General features: G+C 31.7%; 5 protein-coding genes across 7 annotated transcripts in view; 3 read left to right on the top strand and 2 right to left on the bottom strand.

Annotated features, from left to right (window-relative positions):
* Positions 1-3,332: 3,332 nt before the first annotated feature.
* Positions 3,333-5,579, bottom strand: LOC109607663 (uncharacterized). The gene is made up of 8 exons (XM_020024140.2): positions 5,417-5,579; positions 5,283-5,363; positions 4,856-5,230; positions 4,296-4,799; positions 4,075-4,245; positions 3,926-4,023; positions 3,607-3,877; positions 3,333-3,550 (listed from the first exon to the last, which is right to left on the bottom strand). The coding sequence occupies exons 1-8, from the start codon at positions 5,534-5,536 to the stop codon at positions 3,404-3,406; spliced, it is 1,767 nt and encodes a 588-aa protein (XP_019879699.1). The 5' UTR covers positions 5,537-5,579; the 3' UTR covers positions 3,333-3,403.
* A 1,490-nt stretch (positions 5,580-7,069) lies between these two features.
* On the top strand, positions 7,070-8,612 carry LOC109607697 (nuclear pore glycoprotein p62). 3 transcript variants are annotated; one of them, XM_020024173.2, is made up of 7 exons: positions 7,070-7,227; positions 7,286-7,447; positions 7,503-7,598; positions 7,648-7,768; positions 7,820-8,164; positions 8,224-8,335; positions 8,393-8,612. In XM_020024173.2, exons 1-7 carry the CDS (start codon positions 7,167-7,169, stop codon positions 8,549-8,551), a joined length of 1,056 nt encoding a protein of 351 aa, XP_019879732.2. In that variant the 5' UTR covers positions 7,070-7,166; the 3' UTR covers positions 8,552-8,612. The 3 variants fall into 3 exon arrangements, with proteins under 3 accessions (XP_019879732.2, XP_019879741.2, XP_049817185.1); XM_020024182.2 differs by having other exon boundaries at positions 7,503-7,586; XM_049961228.1 differs by lacking the exon at positions 7,503-7,598.
* A 580-nt stretch (positions 8,613-9,192) lies between these two features.
* Positions 9,193-10,432, top strand: LOC109607643 (ATP synthase subunit b, mitochondrial). The gene is made up of 4 exons (XM_020024121.2): positions 9,193-9,341; positions 9,466-9,572; positions 9,626-9,874; positions 9,929-10,432. Exons 1-4 carry the CDS (start codon positions 9,314-9,316, stop codon positions 10,289-10,291), a joined length of 747 nt encoding a protein of 248 aa, XP_019879680.1. The 5' UTR covers positions 9,193-9,313; the 3' UTR covers positions 10,292-10,432.
* A 108-nt stretch (positions 10,433-10,540) lies between these two features.
* Positions 10,541-11,918, top strand: LOC109607356 (uncharacterized). The gene is made up of 2 exons (XM_020023853.2): positions 10,541-10,734; positions 10,792-11,918. Exons 1-2 carry the CDS (start codon positions 10,573-10,575, stop codon positions 11,857-11,859), a joined length of 1,230 nt encoding a protein of 409 aa, XP_019879412.2. The 5' UTR covers positions 10,541-10,572; the 3' UTR covers positions 11,860-11,918.
* Positions 11,919-11,966: 48 nt separating this feature from the next.
* The window catches only part of LOC109607369 (protein Wnt-1), a 47,991-nt gene continuing 34,339 nt past the window's right edge, over positions 11,967-25,618 (bottom strand). The window contains exons 2-6 of the mRNA XM_020023863.2: positions 14,374-14,506; positions 14,141-14,261; positions 13,626-13,891; positions 13,274-13,536; positions 11,967-13,212 (exon numbers count right to left, since the gene is read on the bottom strand). Of these exons, the coding sequence (XP_019879422.1) occupies positions 13,011-13,212; positions 13,274-13,536; positions 13,626-13,891; positions 14,141-14,261; positions 14,374-14,506 (985 nt within the window). The 3' untranslated portion in view covers positions 11,967-13,010. The remainder of the gene's footprint in view (positions 13,213-13,273; positions 13,537-13,625; positions 13,892-14,140; positions 14,262-14,373; positions 14,507-25,618) is intronic.

A 25,618-nucleotide genomic window follows, 5' to 3' on the forward strand; every position in this document is an offset into this window, starting at 1 on the left:
TGCATATTACATGTAATTTTATTAAGGTCAAACTAGAACCAATAAGTAAATATTCCACTCAAGTCGTAACTAAAGCAACACTTCAGCTGAACACACGTAATTGCACAACAAAAGGAAAAGGAATCGTCTCTGGTTGTATCATTAAAACAACATTATTATAATATTCCCTTTATGTCAGCATGTCTTGCCTATATCCCGATGAACATTCCTATTCCTCCTAAAACGTTGCCGGCACTCGAAAAACACCGAACCAGCTGTGGGGGATGATAAACTTTCCGGCGTCTGTCCGGGATGTTATAATAGGGACGAGAACATCCAGTACGCAGAAATCATGAATCCGTTCTTTAAACGTTCGACGCCTCGGCGTAAATCAATCAGCCGTTTTTCGAGTACCTACATCCGATCTCGGAGTGCCTCAAGTACACTCAATAATGTCAGGGGCGTAGGGAAATGGACGGGTTGAATTACAAATTGGCCCGACTATCTTGTTTCACTGTGTACATTGCGAATACGGCAGATGCGAACCCGTCTCGATTGAAATTAGTTCCGTTTCGCTCGCATCAATTATCAGGTGTTTAGTGTTCGGATTTATGCTTGTCTGGAAATTGTTGTTCGTTTCAAAAATTATACGTATGTACATTCCCCTCCTTCGTTTGTTTCTCTTCTTTACATGTTATTGGGAAATGACGGGTTATCACACGTTGTGCTGGCAATTAATTACTCAAAAACAATTTTCAGTTAAGTTCAGCAATGTAGTAAACCCAGTTTCAAAAGTCTTGAACCACAATGTAAACGATGTAACTTTAACTGTAACTGCGAAGAATTTCATTCTTATCACAGTTTTAATCAAAAAGAAGCATTTAGTTATGTGTCGCTGAGCATTTAATTTAAGTTCAATTCACGAGGAAGGTTTATCATATAAGCAATTGCTCAAAGATTCATCACAGGTTGAATAAAATCCCTCAAGAATTTATTGACAATCTAATAAGAAGTATGCACAGATGTATAAATGGTTTAAAAGTAGTTGGTATGTACCTTTAAAAAGTAGAACTGGAAATATAAAGTACTCAAATAAATTGTATTTATGGCCCTATTGTTTTTGATAATAAAGTTCATTGATGATGGAAGTATTTTACTACTATTTCTTTTTAAAGTAATTACTCTTTATATGGTAACGGCTTGGAAGTTCTTTATGAATCTGAAGATAGTCAAAAATAGGTGTAGTATTGTCAGCAGCTCGTTGTCAATCACCACCATGTCTACGATTTGAATTACTTGTTGTTGAGCAGCAAATAGAGGTTCTTTACGGATGTGAAGATAGGCGACAATAGGTGTAATATAATAACAATAAATTTTTCACAATTTTAAATCCATTTACAGTGTGGTAAAAAACTTTTGAAACCGAGTATCCGTATCAACAGACTTGTAATCAAAGAAATATTCAAAATAAGGTATGTATACATTGAATATATATTATAACTTTATTCTGATGACAGACTTACAGTGATTCCATCTGTTCGTGACTCGTCGTCGATCTCCATCAAGTCTACGATTTGGATTACTTATTGTTGAGCCGCAAATAGAGACTCTTTATGGATGTGAAGATGGACAACTATAGGTGTAGTATAACAATAATTTTTTCACAATTTTAAATCAATTTATAGTGTGGTAAAAGAGTTTTGAAATCGAGTATCTACATCAACCAACTTGTAATCAAAGAAATATTCAAAATAAGGTATGTAATGATACATTAAATATATTACAACTTTATTCTGATGACAGACTTACAGTGATTCCATCTGTTTGTAACTCGTCGTCGATCACCATCATGTCTACGATTTGAATTACTTGTTGTTGAGCAGCAAATAGAGGTTCTTTATGGATGTGAAGATGGACAACAATAGGTGTAGTATAACAATAATTTTTCACAATTTTAAATCAATTTATAGTGTGGTAAAAGAGTTTTGAAACCGAGTATCTATATCAACAGACTTGTAATCACAGAAATATTCAAAATAAGTATTGTAATGATACATTAAGAATACCACAACTTTATTCTGCTGATAGACTTACAGTGATTCCATCTGTTCGTGACTCGTCGTCGATCTCCATCAAGTCTACGATTTGGATTACTTGTTATTGAGCTGCAAATATTCAAATAAATAAAGGTATTAAAATCAGTGTGGAACGTTTCCTTTTTATTACTAAATTGAGTTTCATAATCTCGTAAGTAAATATTAATAAAGTTATAATATGATGCATTTTGTTGTTATGATTCAGTGATAAAAATTGTGTTTTTGAATGTGACGACGATTGTGTGTGTGGATAGAAAGCAACGAGCTTTTATGACGGCTGCATTAAACATTTCCTCTTAATTTAATTTTTGACAATATGTTCTGTTAAAATTGAAGCCACGTAACATATGTTATACCACACATTGTGTCTAGTGTTTTACAAATGAGCCGGTATTATGTCCAACGTATCATGACAAATGGCTACTCCTTAATTCTACTTGATACTGCGCAACAACATTTATCTTCCACATTTTGAGGTAAACGATCCTGAAATATACTTACAGTCGCACATTATTTATATTTATTTATATCTTTTTTATAAAAATCATCTGTAAACTGAACAATTCATTTAAGAATTCTTAATGTGCAACACATAAGTAGTCACACCATGTAATTTGTTCAGAACTTATGTAGTCTGTTATTATTTTATACATCTTTTAACAATGGCAACTCTAATTTAAAGTCTAGTCGTAGTTTCACTTCAATTGAAAAGTTTCGCTAACAAGTGCAGACAAAACGGACTGAAAATCATGTAGACAACTTACTTCGGGTTATTGACCGACAAACAAAAAGGTAAAAAAAAGCACGGATCATAATTTTCCGTTGTTTCATTAATTTTAATTGCGTTTTCCATTTGTTAAGAAATAGAATATGGTTGAGCGTATTATATAAAACATTAATGTATGTAATGTAATAAAGTAATATACTTTTATGTACATATAATTTCATATATATATAAAAAAAACAATGTGCAAGATGTATAAAATTTAACATAAATTAGGAAATTAGATAAGCAGACACAAGACAAGACAAGACAAGACATAAGAAGACAAATTTCATCAAACACTTGATATTTCCTTGTTATAACATCTTATATTCAGCAAAACAAAGAAGAAAAGCAACATGTCAGAAAGAGGACTTCTTATATTATTAATTTTTTAATCATTGTACCATCTTGAAGATGTGTAGTTTTTTATTCGTTTACTAGACAATCTATTAGACATTCCAATTTAATGTATGTAATGTAATAAAGTAATATACTTTTATCTACATATAATTTCATATATTTATAAAAACAACAGTGTGCAAGGTGTATAAAATATAAACATTCATTGTGGCTCATGCTTCTTCAATTTGGCTGCCTTAAAAACAGCGTTGGCCATAGTACGAAGATTTGTATTGTTCTCCTTCAAGTCATCCACTTTGTTCGATAGAATCATAGCTTTAGCTTCGGCGGCCTCTTTGCGTTTATACATCTGTAAAATTCAGTTTAAATCATATACTTTAAGAATGTTACAGCCAGTGTACGAACCCGACTCGAAAAGGCCTGTAGCTCCTTCACAAATTTATTAAGCATTTCTTTATCCCTCAACAGCGCCTCGTTGTTCTCCTCCAGAGACTTAATTTCTTTTTTTCTTTCCTCGTCATTCATTGTTTTAAACTTTAGTACAGCGTCACGTCTATCCAAGCATCTATCACGTCGGTGAACGTGATCCTCCAAGTATCTCACTTTTTGCAAATTTTCCACGATCATTTGACATACTGCGTAATGGTACTCATCCAACATATCCATAAAGTTAACCCTAATACTAAATTAATGAACAATATTATAAAACAATTCAAAAACTTACGTCTGTGACTCATTTTTGTCAGCAAAAATTACATTCAAGTTATCAAATATTATTTCAATGGCACAGTCAATTTCAGATGGGACTCGTATTTCCTCAAACTGCAAGCAAAGGTTTAGTTATTGAGTTTTTGCTAAATTGAACGAACCTACAATCACGTAAAGCTGATATTTGGATTTAATTCTCCTTCTCTTTGGTTTCATTTTCTCCTTCATTTCTTTTTCTATGACTCTTTGCATTTCTGTGATTTCTTCCACAGGTTCCTCTTCGATGCAAGCCACAGTGGTGCATGCCACCTCCGTGTTAGAAGGCGGAGCCGATTCCTAAACGTAACAGTTGTTAACCAAAAATAAAAACAACACTTACAAAAGACCTCGACCAATTCCTCGACCATTTCCTCGACCAACTCCTCGACCTCTTGTGTACTTTCGTTTTCGTTAGATTCTTCTGGTTCTTCCCACTGCTTGTTCATTTTGACCATTAAATCGTAAGTCTTGTGCAGTTCCACACCTTCCTCCTTAAACACTTGCACATCATCTTTGATGCGCTGATCGAGTTGAGAACATTCTTGAAGACGTTCCGCCATGTACTGTTGTCGAGTCAGCAAGTGGCCGCACAATTCCAGTAACTTACTTGGTATTTTTTCGGGTAAGGCCTCAAGTTTATCCAGTGTTAGGTCGTCCAATGTTACCACAACACCTAATTCGGCCAATTTGTCTCTAATAATGACGAGACTCTGGCGCAAATCCAAAATTGCCTGTTTTCTGTGGGCTATCTCTTTAGTCAACAGTTTTACATATTTCTTCTTGTTTGAAAATTGCACTTCTAAACTGTAGGTTTCGCTTCGTTTGACCGGAGAAGTGACATGGCGATTAAGCTGAAATTATAACGTCTAAATAATTTTTCATCATTGATAAAAATTATAAAAATAACCTTTTTTAATTCGCTATCCGACGACGGTCCTGAAACATCAGCTTCGTCGGCGCATTTTTGGTTACATCGGTTCCTGGGACTCTGGGTGGGTGACATCATCTTTTTTGTTTTCTGCTTTTTAGCTACGCCAGGCTTCTTCTTTGCATCTTGTTTTTTTAAAGTTTTAGCTGAAAAAATTGCCTTGTCGGCGTTGCCTTGTATCTCCTTATCGGGTAGGTTTTTCTTGGTGAGGGTTTTACGAGAATTCTCAGACGATTCGGTGTCGCCCATTTGCGATTCATCAGTGTCAGAGGGGGACGTCGAAATTGACTCGTAGAATTGAAATGTGTCAGAATTGGGATTGTACAAAGTACCCGGTGATGAAGCCCAATTTTTCTGTAAAGTTACTTGGTGATAATGAGAGTAATATAGAGTTAAAATGTAGTACTTTTGGACGGGGGCTGTCGCGACGTCTATTTTTTCTGCCTTTGGACGTCTGCCTAGAGCGTCCTGATCTATGGAAGACTTCCTGAAATGGTAATACGTATTGTACATGACGTAACAGTTACCTTTTATATGTACCTTATTGTGAGCAGGCGACCTGCCACTTTCCATGAGATCTTCGTTGGTAACTTCCAGAATCCGACTTAAAGTAGTCCTTGGTGTATATATATGTGTGCGTTCTACCTTCTTCGATGACATTTCGGGGAGTGTAGAAAAAACTGAGTAAACCAGCAAAATTATTCAAAAGAAATAATTGTGTACTGTTTGATGTATATTGATTGACATAATAGAAATTTTGAAGGGTCGTTACTTACTTGATTTAAATAACTCGAAATTTTTAAAGTAGGCTAAACTAAAGTTTGTTTATAGATATATCAATCTAAAACAATTAATCACCGTGAAATAAACGACAAATCAGACATTCAACTAAACTCGGTAAAATAGAAGTAGATGTTGTTTTCGCATTTGCATTACTCCAGTGGTTGATGTTGAACCGGTCATGTACAATGTACTAATTCGTATGTATGTAATTGCCTTTAAGCGCTATGCACATTTTCTTTCTGAACATTCGCTCTGAAATGCCGGGGAAATAAAATAGGCGGTTGCTCGTACGGGAATTAATTTCACATAATTAACTCTGCGTTATTTTTCATCAGCATTGTTCTGTAAATATTTTAAAGTTACCTACTACAAATTCGTGAACGCGAAGTTGCCTCGTTATAAGACAAATAATAAAAAGTTAGTTTCAATAGTTCATTAAAAGTTTACGAATTTTCCGTATAATTAAACTTTGAAAAAAATAACTAACGGCCAGTTTTTTACAGTATTTCCTTATTTTATCATCAATTGTTCGCATTTATTTTAAATTAGACGACTTCAATTACGTATTGCCATTAAAATGGAGGCTACGTTTAATTAACCGAAGGTTTTAAAATATATATTACATTAACACCAGACAGATATTCAAGAAGTTTAAAATAAACTAGCCATTCAGGTACTCACGAAACAACTTAACTTTAAATAGTTTACAAACTTATATAATTAAAATTTTAATACTCGTCTTAAAAGTGGGTCTAGTTACGAGTGGAAACTAATGCAAGTTAACTCGACAAATTCCCAACTCCAATAGAAGCGATAAGTTATTAAGTAGGAGATAGTCTAGCTTACCCACCTAATACGTGATCTATCCTTTTAGTGTGTGTTGTTGGAATATAGTTTGAGTCGTAAAGTCGTTGCAAGATTTTATGAGATGCATTATATTCATTATTTGAAAGCAGTAAATGTGGACGCCATTAACATTTTCACTAAAAACAGTAAAATTTCTTCAACAAATATTACGTACGAACATTTAAAAAACTTATTTAATTAGTAGTTTATTACCCTTGTGAGCTTGAATACGACTAGAAACGAATAAATAATAATAAAATTAATAAAATTTCGTATAAATAAAAAGATATACAATATTGTGTTTAATATTTCAATATCAAATAAACAGTATTAACAATAAAATCGTAAGTAACAATAAAAATATTTTATTTCCTTAAGTGTATATTTATAGAGATAATCCGGGGGTTTTATCAAGGATCGATCCTCGATCCCATTACCACGAATACGGAATAATGTAATGTTGGTTTCCTACTTATTAACGTTAGTAGGTTGGTAGCAGTTTTCCGTTAAATTTCAGTTTCCGTTCTGACAGGTGACTTCTAGTGTAGAAACCTGTATTCTGTGTTATTTTATACGGCTCGCAGTGTAAACCCAGTCATCAGATATCTAGCCTCAAAAAACTACAATAAATTGAAAAATCAGCGGAAAATCAAATTGAAAAATGTCTGAACCGCCAAAAACAGTAACAGGCTTTACCATGCCGGCAGCAGCTGGAACACCAGGTAGCAAAACCATATAAATGGTTATATTTTTGATTAACTTATAATTGTTTTCGTCCAGCAACGACGGGATTTCAAATTGGCACGCCGACAAGTACACAAAATAAACCAGCTACCAGCTTATTTGGAGCAAATACCACAGCATTTGGAGCACCTGGTAAAACAACACCAAATAATACCTTTGGTACATCTACACCATCCACATATACTTTAGGAACTCCAGGTAAAATAAACAAAAGTTACATGTACATGCATGTTATCAATATGAATTTTACAAGTGAGCACTCCATCATCATCAATAAGTATGCGTTTGCCAAAAACTACAACAGCTTCTTCGACATTCACTCCTATATTGGGCACAAGTACAAGCACAGGTATTTAAATATTTCCGCAGAGTATTGAAAAATTAATCATTATTTGTAGGTGGGACAACAACTGCAACATCAACAACTACAGCAGCACCCAAGTTAACATTGGGAGGGGTTCCAAGTACTGCATCAACAGCCTCAGTGTCAGGGTCTAGTTCATCATCTGCAACAACAGTGTAAGGTTCAGTACAATTTAAAATTCTTGTCTTTAACAACTCATTCTTCAGAGTGTCCAATACAGCAGCTTTGCAAACTGCTGCAGCCCCAGCCGCCATGACATTTGGACAACTGGAAGATTCAATTAACAAATGGACTGTTGATTTGGAGGAGCAAGGAAAAATGTTTATAAATCAAGCAAAACACATGAATGCATGGGACACTTTGTTGATTTCCAATGGAGACAATATTTTAACTTTGAATGGAAGCATTTCAAGAGTGAAACAACAACAGTCACATCTCGATCAGGAGTTAGATTTTGTTTTGGCACAACAAAAGGAACTGGAGGAACTCATATTGCCTTTGGAAAAGGAGTTAAATGATTTACCTGTAACGGATATTGATAGAAATCAAATGTATGAATTGTGTGGTATAATCCATATTATTATATTATTATAATTGTTGCATTTTATAGGTACCAGCTTTCAGAGAATATTGACTCCCAGTTAAAACAAATGTCAGATGATTTGAAAGAGATAATTGAACATATAAATGAGTCTCACAAGGGTGAAGAAATTTCGAATCCAGTAAGTTTGATAAATGTTTACAAAAACAATAAAAATTTAATTGAATTTTTGTTTTAGATTGTTCAAATTTGTAAGATATTAAATGCCCATATGAATTCCCTACAATGGATAGACACCAACACAGCTCAAATCAGTAATCAATTGGAACAAATAAATAGACTACAAGAGATAAACAGAAGACAATTTGCAATGAACCATAATTTCAAAAATTTTTAGTCTATTTCTTATTTGTACATTTTATCACGTAATGTGAAAATATACTTTTTTCATTTATAAATTGTTTATTACTATTTTTTATTAGAATCTTAATGTATTGGAACATACATTTATATTTAAAAGAGCCTAAAATATGTTTAATTTACATTTACAGAGTCATTTTATAATTTTTTTCCCAAATATAACCAAATAAACTTGCAAATTTGTTTGTAAACAATTTTATCATGTTTTGAAGACATTCAATAGAAGAAACTTGTACTTTGTATAATTTTATCTGATAATGAAAACCATGAGCAAAATGATAATATTATTAATGTAATTATAGGTCTCGTTGGTACCTTTTGTTTTATATAATATTTTTAATGAAATATATTTTTTTAATAATGATCATATTTAAAATAAACTTTTAACCACAATAAATATGGTTATTTATAATTTTTATGTATTGTATAGTTATTTTAGTGAGCTAATTTTGTAAGAAAAACTGTTACCTTGCAATTTTAATCATACTTTAAACAAACCTAACCTAACATGCAACAAATACAAGATAATTTAATTTAAAGTAGTAAATTAAATCATATGCTATTGCCAATGTTAGGGGATTTCACTTCAATACGTTGGCAATGATTACATAATCGCGCCTCTCTTTCTAATGCATTCGCACGCACATACTCTATCTCGCTCGCTCCGACTTGTACTTGGTACATCTAGTGGGCCACGGTCCGATAATTTTGCAAAGAACAGAAGAACATCGGAAAAGCCATGCTGTCCAGGGCCGCCTTATTGTCAGGTAACTAGATGTTCATCGAGCTTCCATGCGCTAGTTTGTTCCGAGTGATGTGCAGTAGATTTTTGTGAACGTACTTATAACCTATGATCCGGGTTTATGTAATAGGTTTAATGTGCGTTTACAGGCCAAACCAGCCGCAGCCTCGTCGCATTGAGCACCAGGGCTGCCGCCACCTCGTCCGCCAACAATGCCGCCGCCAGTCCCGACCAATCATCAACTGGTCTCAGGCCTGTAAGTACAAGATATCCGATACCAATGAGATTCTATGTCACCATCACTTCTAGGTGAGACAAGAGCCCGGCAAAGTGCGCATGGGCTTCATTCCAGAAGAATGGTTCACCTTCTTCTACAAGAAAACTGGTGTGACTGGACCTTACACCTTGGCCTTCACCCTGTCCACCTATTTGGTCAGCAAAGAAATTTATGTGTTGGAACATGAGTACTATTCTGGTCTCTCTCTGTTGGTCATGTGGATTGTTGCTGTCAAGAAACTTGGACCAGCTCTAGCCAAATCTTTGGATAAGGAGATTGATGTAAGTCTTATGATAACAAACCCTCGACAAACACTAATGCATTGAATTTAATAGGAATATGAAGCAAACTGGAACCAAAGCCGAGTTGACCAAAAACAATCCCTTGAAGACTCAATCAAGGAGGAAGAAAAGGCTCAATGGAGCTTGGAAGGTCAAGTGCAACTTGTGCAGGCCAAACGTGAAAACGTTCTTTTGCAACTTGAGGCCAACTACCGCGAGCGTCTTTTGAAGGCTTACTCTGAAGTCAAGAAACGTTTGGATTACCAAGTGGAAAAACAGAACATCGAGCGCAGGATCAACCAGAAGAATCTTGTAGATTATGTTGTGGCCAGAGTCAAGGCTTCCATTACTCCAGATCAGGAGAAACAGAACATCAACAAGTGCATCTCTGACTTGGCTCTTTTGGCCAAACGTTAAATAATTTTGCGAAATTGTTATTTAAATAATACTGTACTGTACATTGCAGAGCTAAAATAGAATTGAATATATTTGTTCATTTTACATCTATTATGTTTCCCTTTTTATTCTTACACAGTTACATCAATAAACCTAAATAATAATCATGCCTTTTTTTCTGCCTATGTATATGACAACAATGGAATTATGTTATTAATGATGTATTGCAATTTGTCAACAGTATGTCATAACTTTTACAAGTATTTTACACTCCGTGTTGTGTCGGTTCAGTTTTGCGTTAAATGATGTCCGAAGTGGGAAGAAGCCGAACGATAGTTTTCCTACATGACAAATTTACGAACAGAAGACGGGACAAGTACGTGTTGTGTATGGTTCAGGCATTTGGAAAAATGGGCTATCAAATATACATTTATACTAGTCATTTTGACCTTTCGGACTTCCATGTAAATATTAATAATGTCCTCAATGTTACAGCTGTTATATTTTCGCATTATTTTCAGTTTGACGACCACATACACATTAAATGGACTGGAACTTACATGCCAAACAGTCTCTTCGGCTATTTCCGTTGGTTTTTCTCCTTCATAAAGGCAACTTACACGGTATTCAAGGTGTTTATGTGCCCACCTACAGCCACACCTGATGTGGTGATTGTAGACGTGTGGTTATGGACTGTATACATATTGAAGCTGTTCAACAAATACGTGGTGTGTTTAGAGCATCTACCCAACACAGGAATTTTGGACGACCGTCTCGAGTACTCGAAAAACGTTTCGAATACCAAGTTGCAAATGATGAATTTGGCAGATCAAATTATTGTTGAAAGTGATGGGATAGCTGCGTTGGTCAAATACCATTATCCTCATCTAAAGAAAAATATAATAATACTCTATCGTCCGATTGACGTTGGACTTTGGAACAAACCCACGATTAATATACACCGAATAGTTCCGGATTTGCCTTCGAACATGATCATTTTCCTGACCATCGGAAAGTTTGCGCCAGCCTCCAACTTGACACTTACTTGCGAAGCTTTCGGTCTTCTTATCGACTTAATCAACGACAAAGACTTGACGGACAGATTCCATTTGGTGATAGCGAGTAACTGCAAGACTTCAACCGAGAACATTTACTGCGCCGAACTAATCGCCGACACTGTGTGGCGTAGCTGGTTCAGACAGGTCACCTTCCTCAGACAAATGCCCACTATTCACGAGAAAACGCTCATTTGCAACGCACTCGTCGCAATCCATCCTGCTCAGAACGATTTATTATCGGATTTTGTGCTCAAGGCGATGTGCCTGGGCAAACCCATCGTGGCCACCGACAAAGGAATGGCTTCTAAAATTATCACGCACAAATTTAGTGGGGTGTGTCTGAAGCCGGACGCCATGGAGTTCGCCAAGGCTTTGAAAGAGTTGGTGTTAAATCACGAGCTACGTGATTTTTACAGGAAGAACGCCAGGGACAGGTTCCATTGCTGCTATTCATTTTCTATGATGTGCAGGAAGCTCAATTCCATAGCAACCAAATTAAGAGATCAGATACATGAAAACACGAGGAATTGATTTTATCTCGTAGAGAGGATTGTTTGTACTATTGATTAATAAATTGAATTAAATTGGAACGTGATTTTCCAAGAGTAGGGAAGGAGGTGATGATTAAAATAACGGTACAATTTATACACAAAGATTTTATTAATACTGAATTTTTCCACATAAACATAAGAGTAATAGGAGAGAAAATGTGAGGTCCAAAATCTACTTACAGCTCAGTATTTCGAGTACATGGCACATTTATCGAATAGATAACTAAACTGAGTTTCATTACCACTATATATTCAACCCAACATTTAAAATTTTGACATAGCAATTTCCACTAAGTTAATTTTGGAACTAAACTTACCTAAATAAAAAATTAAACTGACTATATACATTGATCTTTAGTTCTATTTTATTATGTAGTACCTAATTAATATATTAAAAGTCTATGTACATCTCTATATAAATTTCAATACACAATTAAATACTATTTTTATATTCTAAGTGCAAATACAAATAAATATACAACGTCGTGATGATACAAATATGAGGTGAAAATATTAAAGCATGATTTTAAAAAATAAATAGTACATAGATTGAATGAGTACGAAATAGGAAATTGCTTACAAAAGTTTATAAAATTTATAAGCACTGAGACATTGCATGACAGTTTTTGAGTATTCCCATAAATAACATCAAAGACTTAAAACGTGTGGTATTAGATAAAAATGTGATAATATTAAATAAATGAATTTGACAATTTCATATCATATGAAATTTTGAGGGTACTTCCCCGAAGTTCTTTGACTTATTTACGGAAACAATTTAAGTAGTAATAAGCCGCAACTTTTACATACATATACTTTGGCTCGTCAACAAACACATTAGTCCATTTATATATTCATTCTTGACAGTATTTCAGTTGTAATGGTTCTGAAATGAAAATACACAAATGCAGTAAATCTGAAGGACGTTTCTTTCTTCGTTTAATCGACTTTTTAAACTAAAGTCACGATTATTAGAAGCGCATTTAACTGGTTAATTATAAAACTTGTACGATTAAAATTCGATGAATGCCTGTTTATAAATAAAGCTCAATGAGTTGTTAAATTGTCTCGTAATTAATCGTGACTCCAGCACATTCTCGAAGGATAATCAGTCGTTCGCTCAGCAACAATTTAATTGCAAACGTGCTCCTCTTTCTTGGATCGGCAAATATCACATTCTACTTTGCAACACCAGACGAAGGCGCACTTGCACTTCTCCTCCACCTCGCGCACCCTCGTCTGGTACCCTCTGCCACAGCAAAGCAATCTACAACCGTCAATGCCTTGACTGGTCCGATTGCACACCCTTCCTTTGGTACCCAGAATGTCCAACCTGGAACATCGAATTAATTAATTTAATTAGCTAGTTGGGGAGTACAGTGAAGGGTACTAACGTTTCATTTTTGTCACAATAGTCTGGGGATTCGTCCAAGTACACAAGCTCAGTTCGATTTGGCTTCTTGAAGTCCGGGTTGATGTTCCTCAGTTTCTTTTTCCGTTTCTGCACCAATCTGACGTGCGTCGCCCCCTCGTACCGCTGGAAGAGTCCCTCGCCGACCGACTTGAACGTTGGCAGTTTCCTCCAGCAGATCTGCATACTGCACGATCCGGACACGCCGTGACATTTGCAGACGCGTTGCATCCTCGATCTGACACCCTGAAAACAATCATCCCGTAACAATCGGGTACTCGGAAAGGGTACTCTGAGAGATATGCAACTCGGAGTGCCCTTCCATTGGTACTTACTCGTCTTCCCGCTTCGTTGTTGTGGAGATTCATCAATCCGACGGACGTGTTGTTGTCTTCGATCACGTCGAAGAATTTCTTGCTGAAATCCTCGCCGTACCGAATGTCCTCCGAACAGCCGCCCCATTTCCACTTGTGTGTCTTCCTCAGTCTTTTATTCGCCTCGCAAGAACAATCTGACAATTCTCCTTTGGCACACGCTCGCGTTACCGCATAAGCAACGCTGGCTGCAGATATTGCAGATAGATAGGCTGCTTCTCTACTTCCTGAAATTAAACGTAGACAATGATTTTTTTTTGACTGGAAGCTGAGCTGGGATTTTCCGGTGATAAATCGTGTTTTCCACTTTAATTACTAATTGGTGCAATTGTGTGCATGTAAAATTTCCTAGTCGCTTAAGTGGATTTTATATGTCACAATTAATAACGTTCAATTGATAAAACCAGACGTTATTTAATTGCAATTCCCATATGTGATGTTACGAACTTTATTGGCAATTCCGTTAGAGTACTTACTAATTGTTATAACATTCCCAAATGTTAAGTTCTTCTCAGAAAACGACGAACAATTCCATCTACTATATTTAAATTGGGTTTGGCATTCTTCCATTGCTAACTTTGCACTAAAAGCTAGGACCTGTAACAAATATGTTTTGTTTTACCACATGACTAATAAACTAACTAATTAAAAAAATATTTCCAGATAACCTAGTAGTTTAATATTAATAATTATTAATAATATTACTTACTGGCAGTATTTTATCATGTTGTGAACAGAGTTTCTTTTGGCTGTCTATCAGGTACTCTATTTTATTGCAGCGCTCTTTGTGGGGTATTGATGATTCTATCGAATTAGTTGACGAGGTTTGCGTACCTAAGTGCCTGTAAAAAGAAACAAGTAAATTACATGCACATATGTTTGCTAAATATAAAGTTTATAACGTGTAAGTTTCATAATTTATATTGTTAACGCGTTAGAGTATCTTGTACAAAGTTTTAAAAAGTACCATTATCTTTTGCCATGTCCTGTTTGGACAAGATAATACGATAAGTTACTTAAAAGCTTATCTATTATAACATAATTAAAAAATAAAATAAAATTCTACAGCCAGCCAACCCTCCATATTTTTTTTTTGTATGTAACGTAGCAAAATGCTGACTTAAGATACATTTCGTGTATTCATTCATTTTCCAGGAACGTTCATTAAAATTTTTACGATTGTATCCACCGGCATATTTATTCATTGAGCGGATCAAATGCAGGTAATAAAATTGTAGTGCGATTCCTCGTGAAACGGGCATCAGCGATATATGTATTGCGTGTATTTTACGCGATGGGGTCGAGGATGTTTGAAAACGGATGAGGTTATTGTCTAGGGACGAGTTTAGCTCGATCACCCACCTGAGACCGAAGTCAGAAACCAATATCTTCATGCCACTGTCTGCAGACGCGTCTACTGCTCTCGTCGCGTTGCGTTTACGATTTTTCGGGGTTGCCACGTCACGACGTTGTACGGAGATTTTCTGATTTTTATTTTATTTTTTATCTATATCATTTATTTTATTATATTCCTCCATCTATCTATCTGGTTCAAATTGTTCTTAAACTACTAAACTCAAATTTTTCTTGTATGTTGTCGTTCATAATTTTATTTCAAACAATTTAAAATAAGCTTTTTATGCTTAATGATACCTCTAATGAAATTAGTATTTAGTAAAGTGTCAAAAATTCGATGAAGTATTAATAAACTTAACAATTAAATAAATAGAAATTGTTATTAAAATACTAAACTCCAATTTTTCTTGTATGTTGTCATTAATAATTTTATTATATATTATACTATTTAAAATAGGCTTTTAATGCTTAACGATACCTCTAATGAATTTAGTATATAGTAAAGAGTCAAAAATTCTATAGAGTATTAATAAACAACAATTAAATAAATAGAAATTGATGTTAAATTACTAAACTCAAATTTTTCTTGTATGTTGTCATTAGTAATTTTATTTCGAACAATTTAAAATAAGCTTTTTATGCTTAATAATATCTCCAATGATTTTAATATCTAGTAAAGTGCCAAAAATTCGAAGAAGTATTAATAAACTTAACAGTTAAATAAATAGAAATTGTTGTCAAAATTCTAAACTCAAATTTCTCCTGTACGTTGTCATTAAAAATTTTATTTTAAACAATTTAAAATAAGCTTTTTATGATTAATGATACCTCTAATGAATTTAGTATATAGTAAAGTGTCCAAAATTTGAAGTATTAATAAACTTAACAATTAAATAAACATAAATTGTTGTTAAAATACTAAAATCAAATTTTTCTTGTGTGTTGTCATTAATAATTTTATTTTAAACAATTTAAAATAAGCTTTTTATGATTAATGATACCTCTAATGAATTTAGTATATAGTAAAGTGTCCAAAATTTGAAGTATTAATAAACTTAACAATTAAATAAACATAAATTGTTGTTAAAATACTAAAATCAAATTTTTCTTGTGTGTTGTCATTAATAATTTTATTTTAAACAATTTAAAATAAGCTTTTTGTGCTTAATGGTACCTCTAATGAATTTAGTATATAGTGAAGTGTCAAAAATTCGATGAAGTATTAATAAACAATAATTAAATAAATAGAAATTGTTGTTAAAATACTAAACTCAAATTTTTCTTGTGTGTTGTCAATAATAATTTTATTTTAAACAATTTAAAATAAGCTTTTTTTGCTTAATGATACTTCTAATGTATTTAGTATATAGTAAAGTGTAAAAAAATCGATGAAATATTATTAATACTTAATAATTAAGTAAATAGAAATTGTTGTTAAAATACTACACTCAAATTTTTCTTGTATGTTGTCATTAATAATTTTATTTCAAACAATTTAAAATAAGTTTTTATGCTTAATGATACCTCTAATGAATTAATATATAGTAAACTGTCAAAAATTCGGTAATATATTGGTTAATTTGACAATCAAATAAATAGAAATTGTTGTTGAAATACTAAACTCAAATTTTTCTTGTGTGTTGTCGTTAATAATTTTATTTCAAACAATTTAAGATAATCTTTTTATGCTTAATCATACTTCTAATGACTTTAGTATGTAGTAAAGTGTGAAAAATTCTATGAAGTATGAACAATTAAATAAATTACAAAGTAATTAATGAATCAAATCAATCATATTAAAATTAAGTGGTGAGACTTAACACTATTTAATAATGTATAGAGGGCAGTTATTTAATTTTGTTAAATCCCTCAACTTTGATATGATTGGTATTCCTGTTCATGGATCATGAACAGGAATATCAATAAAATATAAAATAAAATATATAAATTATGTAAAGTGTAAATTAAAAGGAACATGTTAAAAATGAATTTGAGTAAAGCTACAACAGTTATTTTGAATTGCTTGAGATAAAATTGATAATAACAACATACAACGTAAACATGTGTGTACTTATTCACCCATAATCCAAACGTAACAGAGGTAGGTAATATTGAATAAATTTATTAAAATATGTTTAAAAGCAGAGGAATTTTAGGTGTAATGTGGTACATATGCAAAAGTGTTAAAGACACGGAATAGTTTAACATCTTTTACATGTGGCAACGTTGATTGTTCTGTCTACAGAAACTATAACTGCTTTTTTTCAGTTCACACACTCTGAAGTAGTTTAGCTTTGTTGACTCTCTTATTAACTAGTAAGAATATTTTGTTTTATTTTTAAGAAGGCCATAAAACTAATTAGTTATTTACGTCTAGATTCCTCAAGAAATGTGCCCGTTCGTGTGCTGAGCAGACAGAGATTTTGTTTCCCTTCGAAATTAAATAACGCACAACAAAGGAAAAGAGAAAATATGGAAGAGAAAGAAAAAGACGGAGAGACAAGCAAATCGAGAACTGTTCTTTTTCAAGACATTTACGTAATAAAGCTCCCGAACAAGTAAGCATACATGATGGAACAGGGCATCAAATTACGGAGAACCGTAGAAACAGGGAACTAATTAATACAACAAAACTGGGGTTGGCCTAAGGCATCCAATGGCGAACCATTTTCAAGGGTTACTTCATACCCCATTGGTTTGAAACACGGCCATTGTTAGATCTTTGTTGACTAACAATGAAACCATTATATGTATTTCCATTCACGTTAATTGCATTCAACAACTAATCAACATTCAAATGTTTTGTAATGGACAACCTAGTGCACTCGTCTATAAAAATGGTGGAGGATTTTATAATAATTAGCTCTTCCGCACATCCCATCCTACCTCGAGTATCGTTCTTATCATGACAGTTGCTTGTTTCGAGTGGTGCTTATTGTACCTACTCCAAATAACTGAATAGGTATATTAATTAATTGTGTTAAGTGGCCGTAATAAAAGAATAGAATGGAAATATATACCGGAAACGGTTTTTTTAGAGCCCACTCGGCAACTGAGCTGTTGCTTTTTTGCAGCTTTCATCAATAACAAACATAGTGGTTAAATAATATCAGAGGTTCAATAAACTATGAAAAGTGTGTTTGAGATAAAGTTAAACCATAAAATAATTGAGCAAGAATTAACGACAATAATAAAATGAAATAAAAACAAATGTGTGGAGAAGGGAAGCAGTCGCAGCCCGAGTCTGAGCTGAGTCTGTCAGTTATCAATCGTGTAGAATTGGATGGAATACTTCACTTTGACACGTCACTTTTGATGGTTTACAAATTTGTTTGTTGCTCTTTGACGTTATGATAAATAACGTTTTACGACCCATAAAACCACAATTTATAAATTTAGATTAATTTCTATCATACCTTTGACATCACACATATAATTGAGAACACATGCGTTTTATCAACATTGGCGTTATTAAATGGAATACTTTCGTGAGAAATTTCTATTTTATGTGTTTATAATACTTTTAATTTGGTGTTTACGTTGTTGTTTCGAGGTGTTACTGACAAGATCATTTTAGATGTTTATTTTGTTCTTACATATTTTTTACACTTTTATTTTTTCTAAATGGCGACAGAGACGTGGTGGCCAATGATTAAATATACAAACACGTGCCCCGTACCACTTATTTCTACAAAATTTCACCAGTTAACCAGTTAACCAGTTAACCAGTTAACCAGTTAAAAATGCAACATGCCTTGCTTCAACTAACTAACTAACTAACATCTGTACAGTACAGATTATTAACCCTGAGACGACTCATGTCGATAATAATTAAACAACGTGCAATCAAAGTAATGTGAATCAGCATAACTGTTTCAACACTTCACACACATACCTAATAAAATTCATCCAAAGCGTTATTTTATTAATCGGATTACACACACAAACCAATTTCCAATTTGTGACAATCAACATGGAGGAATTGAAGAAAATTAACGATTAAAACTAATTGTTGACAGAATTATCATCATGTTTATTGACCTAATAAAGTGGATTATTTATACCATTAGTCTTTCATCAAAGGTAGTGTGCTCTCAATTATTAATTCTCGCGGAGAGCTAACATGTCTGCACAAAAATAATCTACAATGTGCCCAATTAACGACGTTACTTGCTTAGAAGTCTGAACTTTTATACGCTGCTCCGAGGTCTCGACAAAGTAAAAACTCGCACTGTTTGTGGAGAATATAATAAATTCATATTTTTTATGATGCAAAATGGTTTGTTTTACTTTTAACTCATATTTAATTAAGGACAAGCAAAATTTATTTTCACAGGTTTTATTTCACTAATTTCTTTTAAATAATACAATAAACAGAACAAATATAACCCTGTTGCATTTTTAAATGATTAAACTGGATTAAAAATGAATGAAAAATGAATGAAAAATGAATAGTAGTGTAATTATTTAAAATAAAATATAAAATATTTTGAAAGCCTTTATTAGGGGTGTTTTCTACATATTTTATTTTAAATATATACACTATATTCTTTCTAAAATTACTCATTTTTACAGTATCTCAATCTTAAATAACTGCTCAATAAATATATATTTATAAAATAATAAAATAAATAATATTAAATAATACTTTTATTTAAGGGCAACCAAATTTCCTTTTATTTTTAATTTTAAATAATACAATAAACATAATAAATATAATCCTGTTGCATTCATAAGCGAGACACTGTGTATTAAAAATGTTGTGTATTATTGAAAAAATGTTGAAAAATGAATAATTGTAGAAAGAATATATATAATTATTAAAAATAAAATATGAAATATTTTGAATGCATTTATTAGGGGAGTTTTCAATATATTTTATTATAAATATATACACTATATTATTTCTAAAATTATTTATATTTTGCAGTAAAATTTCCTCTACCGTGTTCCAAAATTTTTGGAGTGTATCTTAATGTCCAAGCTTTTAATTATGGGACACTGCGTTTTAAAAATGATGTGTATTATTGAACAAATGTTGAAAAATGAATAATTGTAAAAAGAACATAGTGAAATTATTTAAAATAAAATATAAAATATTTTGAAAGCATTTATTAGGGGCGTTACGTATATTTTATGATAAATATATACACTATATTCTTTCTACCATTATTCATTTTTACAGGGGTATCTTAATCTTAAACAAAATAACTGCTCAATAAAAAAATATTTATTAAATAATATATATATATATATACAGAACTAATATTTTGTTGAATGCCCTTTGTTCCTTATAAACGACAACAAGATATTGACAACGGTCGTTTCAAATTAAATCCAACGATTCAACAGTTAATAACCAACAATTCATTTAAATTTGATGGTTTTTGGTGCTTTAATAAAGACTTTATGACGTTCCATAAGTTTGCATTTAGGTCAGGAATTTGCGGCGGTCAATTGAAAATCTCAACATGATTATCTATTAATCAATTTTGAACAACATTGGACGCATGCTTTGGATCATTATCATGCATAAAAATCCATGTAATTGGTAAATTATCGTTGGCAAATGGTTCCATGATATCTGTATACAGGAAACGGTCCATTTTATCAATAATTTTCTGTAATGGTCTCATACTCAGCCAAGAAAAGGAATTCCAAACCATAAAATTTCCTCCACTGTATTTCAAAATTTCTGGTGTGTATCTAAGGTACAAATTTTTAATTGGAGTATTTTGAAATTGGATTTTTCACTGTAAATTACTCTTCATCAAAATTAATATAGAATAATTAATATATTTTTGTGCAAACTTTAGTCATGTTCGAATACACTTTTTTAATAACAATGGTTTCCAATTTTTGTATTTAAATAATAGAATAGAAACAAATGACAATTAAGAAAGAACAATTATGTAGATTACACATAGTTAATACAAAATAATAATTGAATATTTTATTATTCAGCAAACTATTTAATATCTGAAAATAATGTTATTTGTTGTTGCTAATTTCTGTGATATTCTATAAATTACATAATTATATAAAATGTTAATAACTTAAGATAACCTAACCTAATCCTATTATATTTTAAATTATTAAAATAGTAATAAAATTAAATATTAATTACTCCTGTAAATTTTTCAGTTTCTGAATGAAATTTTGTACTTAAATAATAAAAGGAAAATAAATGTAAATTAAGAAAGAAGTACTATGTAGATTACAGATTAATAATTTAATGTTTATTAAATTTATGAAAATAATGTACATAATACATCCTTGGAAGTTTTTTTATTTTAGTTAATGTCTGATTGTTCTACTAGGTACCACTGTAAATTTTAGTAACATGATTTTTTAAAAAACATAAATAATTAGAAAAATTAGAATTAATTTAATACCACATAAAAATACATAAAAATCTATTGTATTATCTTTATCTAAAATTTTGTGTGAATTTGGAGAATATATATATTTTTAACTATTTTATTTTAAGGTTTTTGGTGATGTATTTTTACTGTTACTAGAATATAATTATGCCATGAGAAAATAGTAAAATTACCAACAAACATGACTATGCAAGTTGAAACAACAACACATTCTATTAACAAAAGAGAATCAATACGAAATTTTGTTATTAAATAAAACAATGGCCCTTTGTTAACAATTGTCCAGAATCGACAAGATTAAAATAGCGTGTCAAATTTGAAGCCGCAAATGAAAATAGACAAACAACAAGGCTGTTCATAAATATAACTAATTGCTAGACGATATCCACTGTTATAGATCCCTCATACACGTTTAGTACGTGCACATGTGGCTTTAATAAAGCGAGCTATTATTTATGAAAATTTCCGTTTTAAAAGTTTGTACGAATATAACTGAAAATAAATTTACAGCCGACTGAAATTCGGCGGAAATATGCGTTTAAAGTAAAAATAGAATAACTCACGCTAATTAACTTTACTTTAATCTATGTCCACAAGTCTAATTTTGTTATTCGAATAAAACTTTCGATTGTTTTGTTTTGTTTATTTCGTTTGTCGCACACATTAATCGCAACAATCGTAACAAACAATCGCAATTGAAGTTTCGATCTTTTCCTGTCAGTCAGAACGGTCCGGTCGGCAGCGGCAGGAATAATGGACAAGAACAGGCTCGAGACGGCCAAATCGGTGCCCATGATGATAAACATGGTGTACATCGGCAATCTGCCGGACGGCAGCAGCCAAAAAACGCTCGAGGATTTGTTCACCAAGAAAAAGTTGAGATTCACCAAGATCGTGTACAAGCGGGAGCGTTTCGTGATCATCCAGTGTCTCGACCAGACCATGGCCGACAAAGCGATCGACAGACTCAACGGTTTGATGTTTCGCGGACGCAAATTGATCGTCGAACCGTCATGTCGCACTGCCTGAATGTTTTTTCATTTATTTACGCACCATTGCACTTCATTTTCAAGTAAGTTTTTCTATTCGTTTATACGTCATGTGATACGTTTTGTGATTTCAGTTTCAGGTTTTCAGTCACGAGGAACAACATATTTTTATTGGAAATATACTCTAATGATTTTTAGATTAATTAATATAGATTTATATAAAAATTAATTGCTTTAATGTGTCCTAAATATCGATTGACTTCTTATAACTTACAACTTACTATTTACAATTAATTTATTAAAAAATATTCAGGTAATTTTACGATAACACATAGTCATAATGTTTTCAGTTTCAGATTTAGTGACGAGGAAGAGCAATTTTTTATTGGAAATATATTGTAATGATTTTTAGATTAATTGATATAGATTTGTATAAAAATTAATTGTTTTAATGTGTTCTAAATATTAATTGGCTTCTTGGAACTTACAACTTACTATTTACAATTAATTTATTAAAAAATATTCAGGTAATTTTACGATAACACATAGTCATAGTGTTTTCAGTTTCAGGTTTAATGACGAGGAAGAAAAATTTTTTATTGGAAGTATTCTGTAAATGATTTTTAGACTAATTAATATAGATTTGCATAAAAATTAATTGTTTTAATGTGTTCTAAATATTAATTGACTTCTTGGAACTTATAACTTACTATGTACAATTATTTTATTAAAAAATATTCAAATAATTTTACAATAACACATAGTCATATTGTTTTCAGTTTCAGGTTTAGTGACGAGGAAGAGGAATTTTTATTGGAAATATTCTGTAAATGATTTTTAGACTAATTAATATAGATTTACATAAAAATTAATTGTTTTAAAGTGTTCTAAATATTAATTGACTTCTTGGAACTCACAACTTACTATGTACAATTAATTTATTAAAAAATATTCAGGTAATTTTACGGTAACACATAGTCATAGTGTTTTCAGTTTCAGGTTTATTGACGAGGAAGAGGAATTTTTTATTGGAAACATTCTGTAAATGATTTTTAGACTAATTAATATAGATTTGCATAAAAATTAATTGTTTTAATGTGTTCTAAATATAAATTGACTTCTTGGAACTCACAACTTACTATGTACAATTAATTTATTAAAAAATATTCAGGTAATTTTACGGTAACACATAGTCATAGTGTTTTCAGTTTCAGGTTTATTGACGAGGAAGAGGAATTTTTTATTGGAAACATTCTGTAAATGATTTTTAGACTAATTAATATAGATTTGCATAAAAATTAATTGTTTTAATGTGTTCTAAATATTAATTGACTTCTTATAACTTACAACTTACTATGTACAATTAAGTTATTAAAAAATATTCAGGTAATTTTACGGTAACACATAGTCATAGTGTTTTCAGTTTCAGGTTTATTGACGAGGAAGAGGAATTTTTTATTGGAAACATTCTGTAAATGATTTTTAGACTAATTAATATAGATTTGCATAAAAATTAATTGTTTTAATGTGTTCTAAATATTAATTGACTTCTTGGAACTTATAACTTACTATTTAAAATTAATTTATTAAAAAATATTCAGATAATTTTATAATAAAACATAGTCTCTCAATAGAGTCCTAATTTTTAATTGCAGATTCGACTTTTGTTGATTAAATATGTAAGATTTGCATGAAACATTTCTTCAATTCATGCGACATAGCAATGTACCTGAGGAAATTTGTTTCTTCTTACTGAAAAATATACGCAGGCATACTTAAATGTGTTCTGAATAATAATTGACTTCTTGTAATGTTTATACAATTCATCTATAACTTAAACTTACAATTTACAATTCATTTATTAAAAAATATTCAAATAATTTTACAATAACATAAAGTTTTTAATAAAAACAAAATGAAAGGTCTCTCCTCTCAAATGGAGCAAGACTAAGTTTGAAATTTCAGGTTTCGGGTTAAAAAAAAAAACATCTTTTATGAGTAATCAATTAATTTGAAATTGCATTTCAAAATAAATGCAAATAAATTACTTAAATAGATCAAATTATTTAAATTTTCAAGAATTATAGGAATTTTTAGGTACACTAAAGGAGTTTTGTCTAAAACAAAATCAGATCCACCTAAAATATATGCACAAAATTTTATTAAAAGTTTGAAGTTGCTTATTTATTATTATTCATTTCTTCACAACTTTCACAAAATGTGTTACCAATGATAAATAAAAAAGTGTATGTTCTTCTGGAGTACCAAATTGTTCTTGCATTTTTAATATATACTTAAATCGAGTACCATTTAATACAACTATGTTTATGTAGATTTTCAAACTACTATTTTTATTAGGGTTCGTCTATGAAATTATAATATTATTTCCTACATCTAAAACTAAATTTTGTTTGCATTTTTTGGTACCGCCTTGCTTCTTCTGAACGCCCATCAAGTGTAATACTAGTTTTTAATGAACACCTGAAGTTTTCAGTTGTTCGTAATTAACATATTTCTTCTCCTACATTATGAAATTGTTGTTGTTCAGTGCAGCGTCAGCATTCAGTTGTGCGAAGTACCATTTAACACAATTACTTACATTGACGTAGAGAAAGGAAAATCGTTAGTGAGTAGAATCATTGCTCTTTTCCTTTGACCCACAACACACGTACAACATATTTCAGTCTGCATACATATAAATTTTTTGTTCCGCATTTGAAATTTCCTTTTTAATTGGAGTTAGGCCAGAGGCATGAAAGAAAACCAACCGCCCGATCTCTCGGCATAATATAATATTCTCTAATTATAAATATGATTTGAGAACTTTATGGCGGTTCAGGTCCATTGTATTAGAAGGCTTTGTAATTTTATACAAGAAATATGCACCGTCCATCAAAGAAATAATAAACCTGATTGTGAAAGGTATTCATTTGTTCTTGTTGTGTTCGTTTTTGTGTGCGTGTGTAGTTTTGTATTATTAAGAGTAAGAGCAGGGGCATAAATTAATATCGTTCATAATTGAATAACAAAAGCGTTAAATAACGTTAAGAAGCAAATGTTTAATGTCGGTAACGTGGAAAAAGTTATTTGATTAATTTCGTCAGTGAACAGTACATATCTATGAAACATTAACCGTCTAATAGGTCATTCCGTGAGCTATTAACTCAGATTCCGCTCTTTCACCGTAAATGCGGCAATAAAATTGTTTACTCCCTTGGTCTACTGA

This window comes from Aethina tumida, chromosome 1 (assembly GCF_024364675.1).
Source record: "Aethina tumida isolate Nest 87 chromosome 1, icAetTumi1.1, whole genome shotgun sequence".
Lineage (NCBI taxonomy): Eukaryota > Metazoa > Arthropoda > Insecta > Coleoptera > Nitidulidae > Aethina > Aethina tumida.

Coding starts and splice junctions, on each gene's coding strand:
- LOC109607663 (XM_020024140.2), bottom strand. CDS start 5,536: ATGTCATCGAAGAAGGTAGAACGCACACATATATATACACCAAGGACT. Junction 5,364..5,416: donor GGTCGCCTGCTCACAATAAG/GTACATATAAAA, acceptor TTACCATTTCAG/GAAGTCTTCCATAGATCAGG. Junction 4,246..4,295: donor TGGTCGAGGAATTGGTCGAG/GTCTTTTGTAAG, acceptor TGTTACGTTTAG/GAATCGGCTCCGCCTTCTAA.
- LOC109607697 (XM_020024173.2), top strand. CDS start 7,167: ATGTCTGAACCGCCAAAAACAGTAACAGGCTTTACCATGCCGGCAGCA. Junction 7,448..7,502: donor ATATACTTTAGGAACTCCAG/GTAAAATAAACA, acceptor GAATTTTACAAG/TGAGCACTCCATCATCATCA. Junction 8,336..8,392: donor GTGAAGAAATTTCGAATCCA/GTAAGTTTGATA, acceptor TTTTTGTTTTAG/ATTGTTCAAATTTGTAAGAT.
- LOC109607643 (XM_020024121.2), top strand. CDS start 9,314: ATGCTGTCCAGGGCCGCCTTATTGTCAG. Junction 9,573..9,625: donor CATCAACTGGTCTCAGGCCT/GTAAGTACAAGA, acceptor CATCACTTCTAG/GTGAGACAAGAGCCCGGCAA. Junction 9,875..9,928: donor CTTTGGATAAGGAGATTGAT/GTAAGTCTTATG, acceptor TGAATTTAATAG/GAATATGAAGCAAACTGGAA.
- LOC109607356 (XM_020023853.2), top strand. CDS start 10,573: ATGATGTCCGAAGTGGGAAGAAGCCGAACGATAGTTTTCCTACATGAC. Junction 10,735..10,791: donor TTGACCTTTCGGACTTCCAT/GTAAATATTAAT, acceptor CATTATTTTCAG/TTTGACGACCACATACACAT.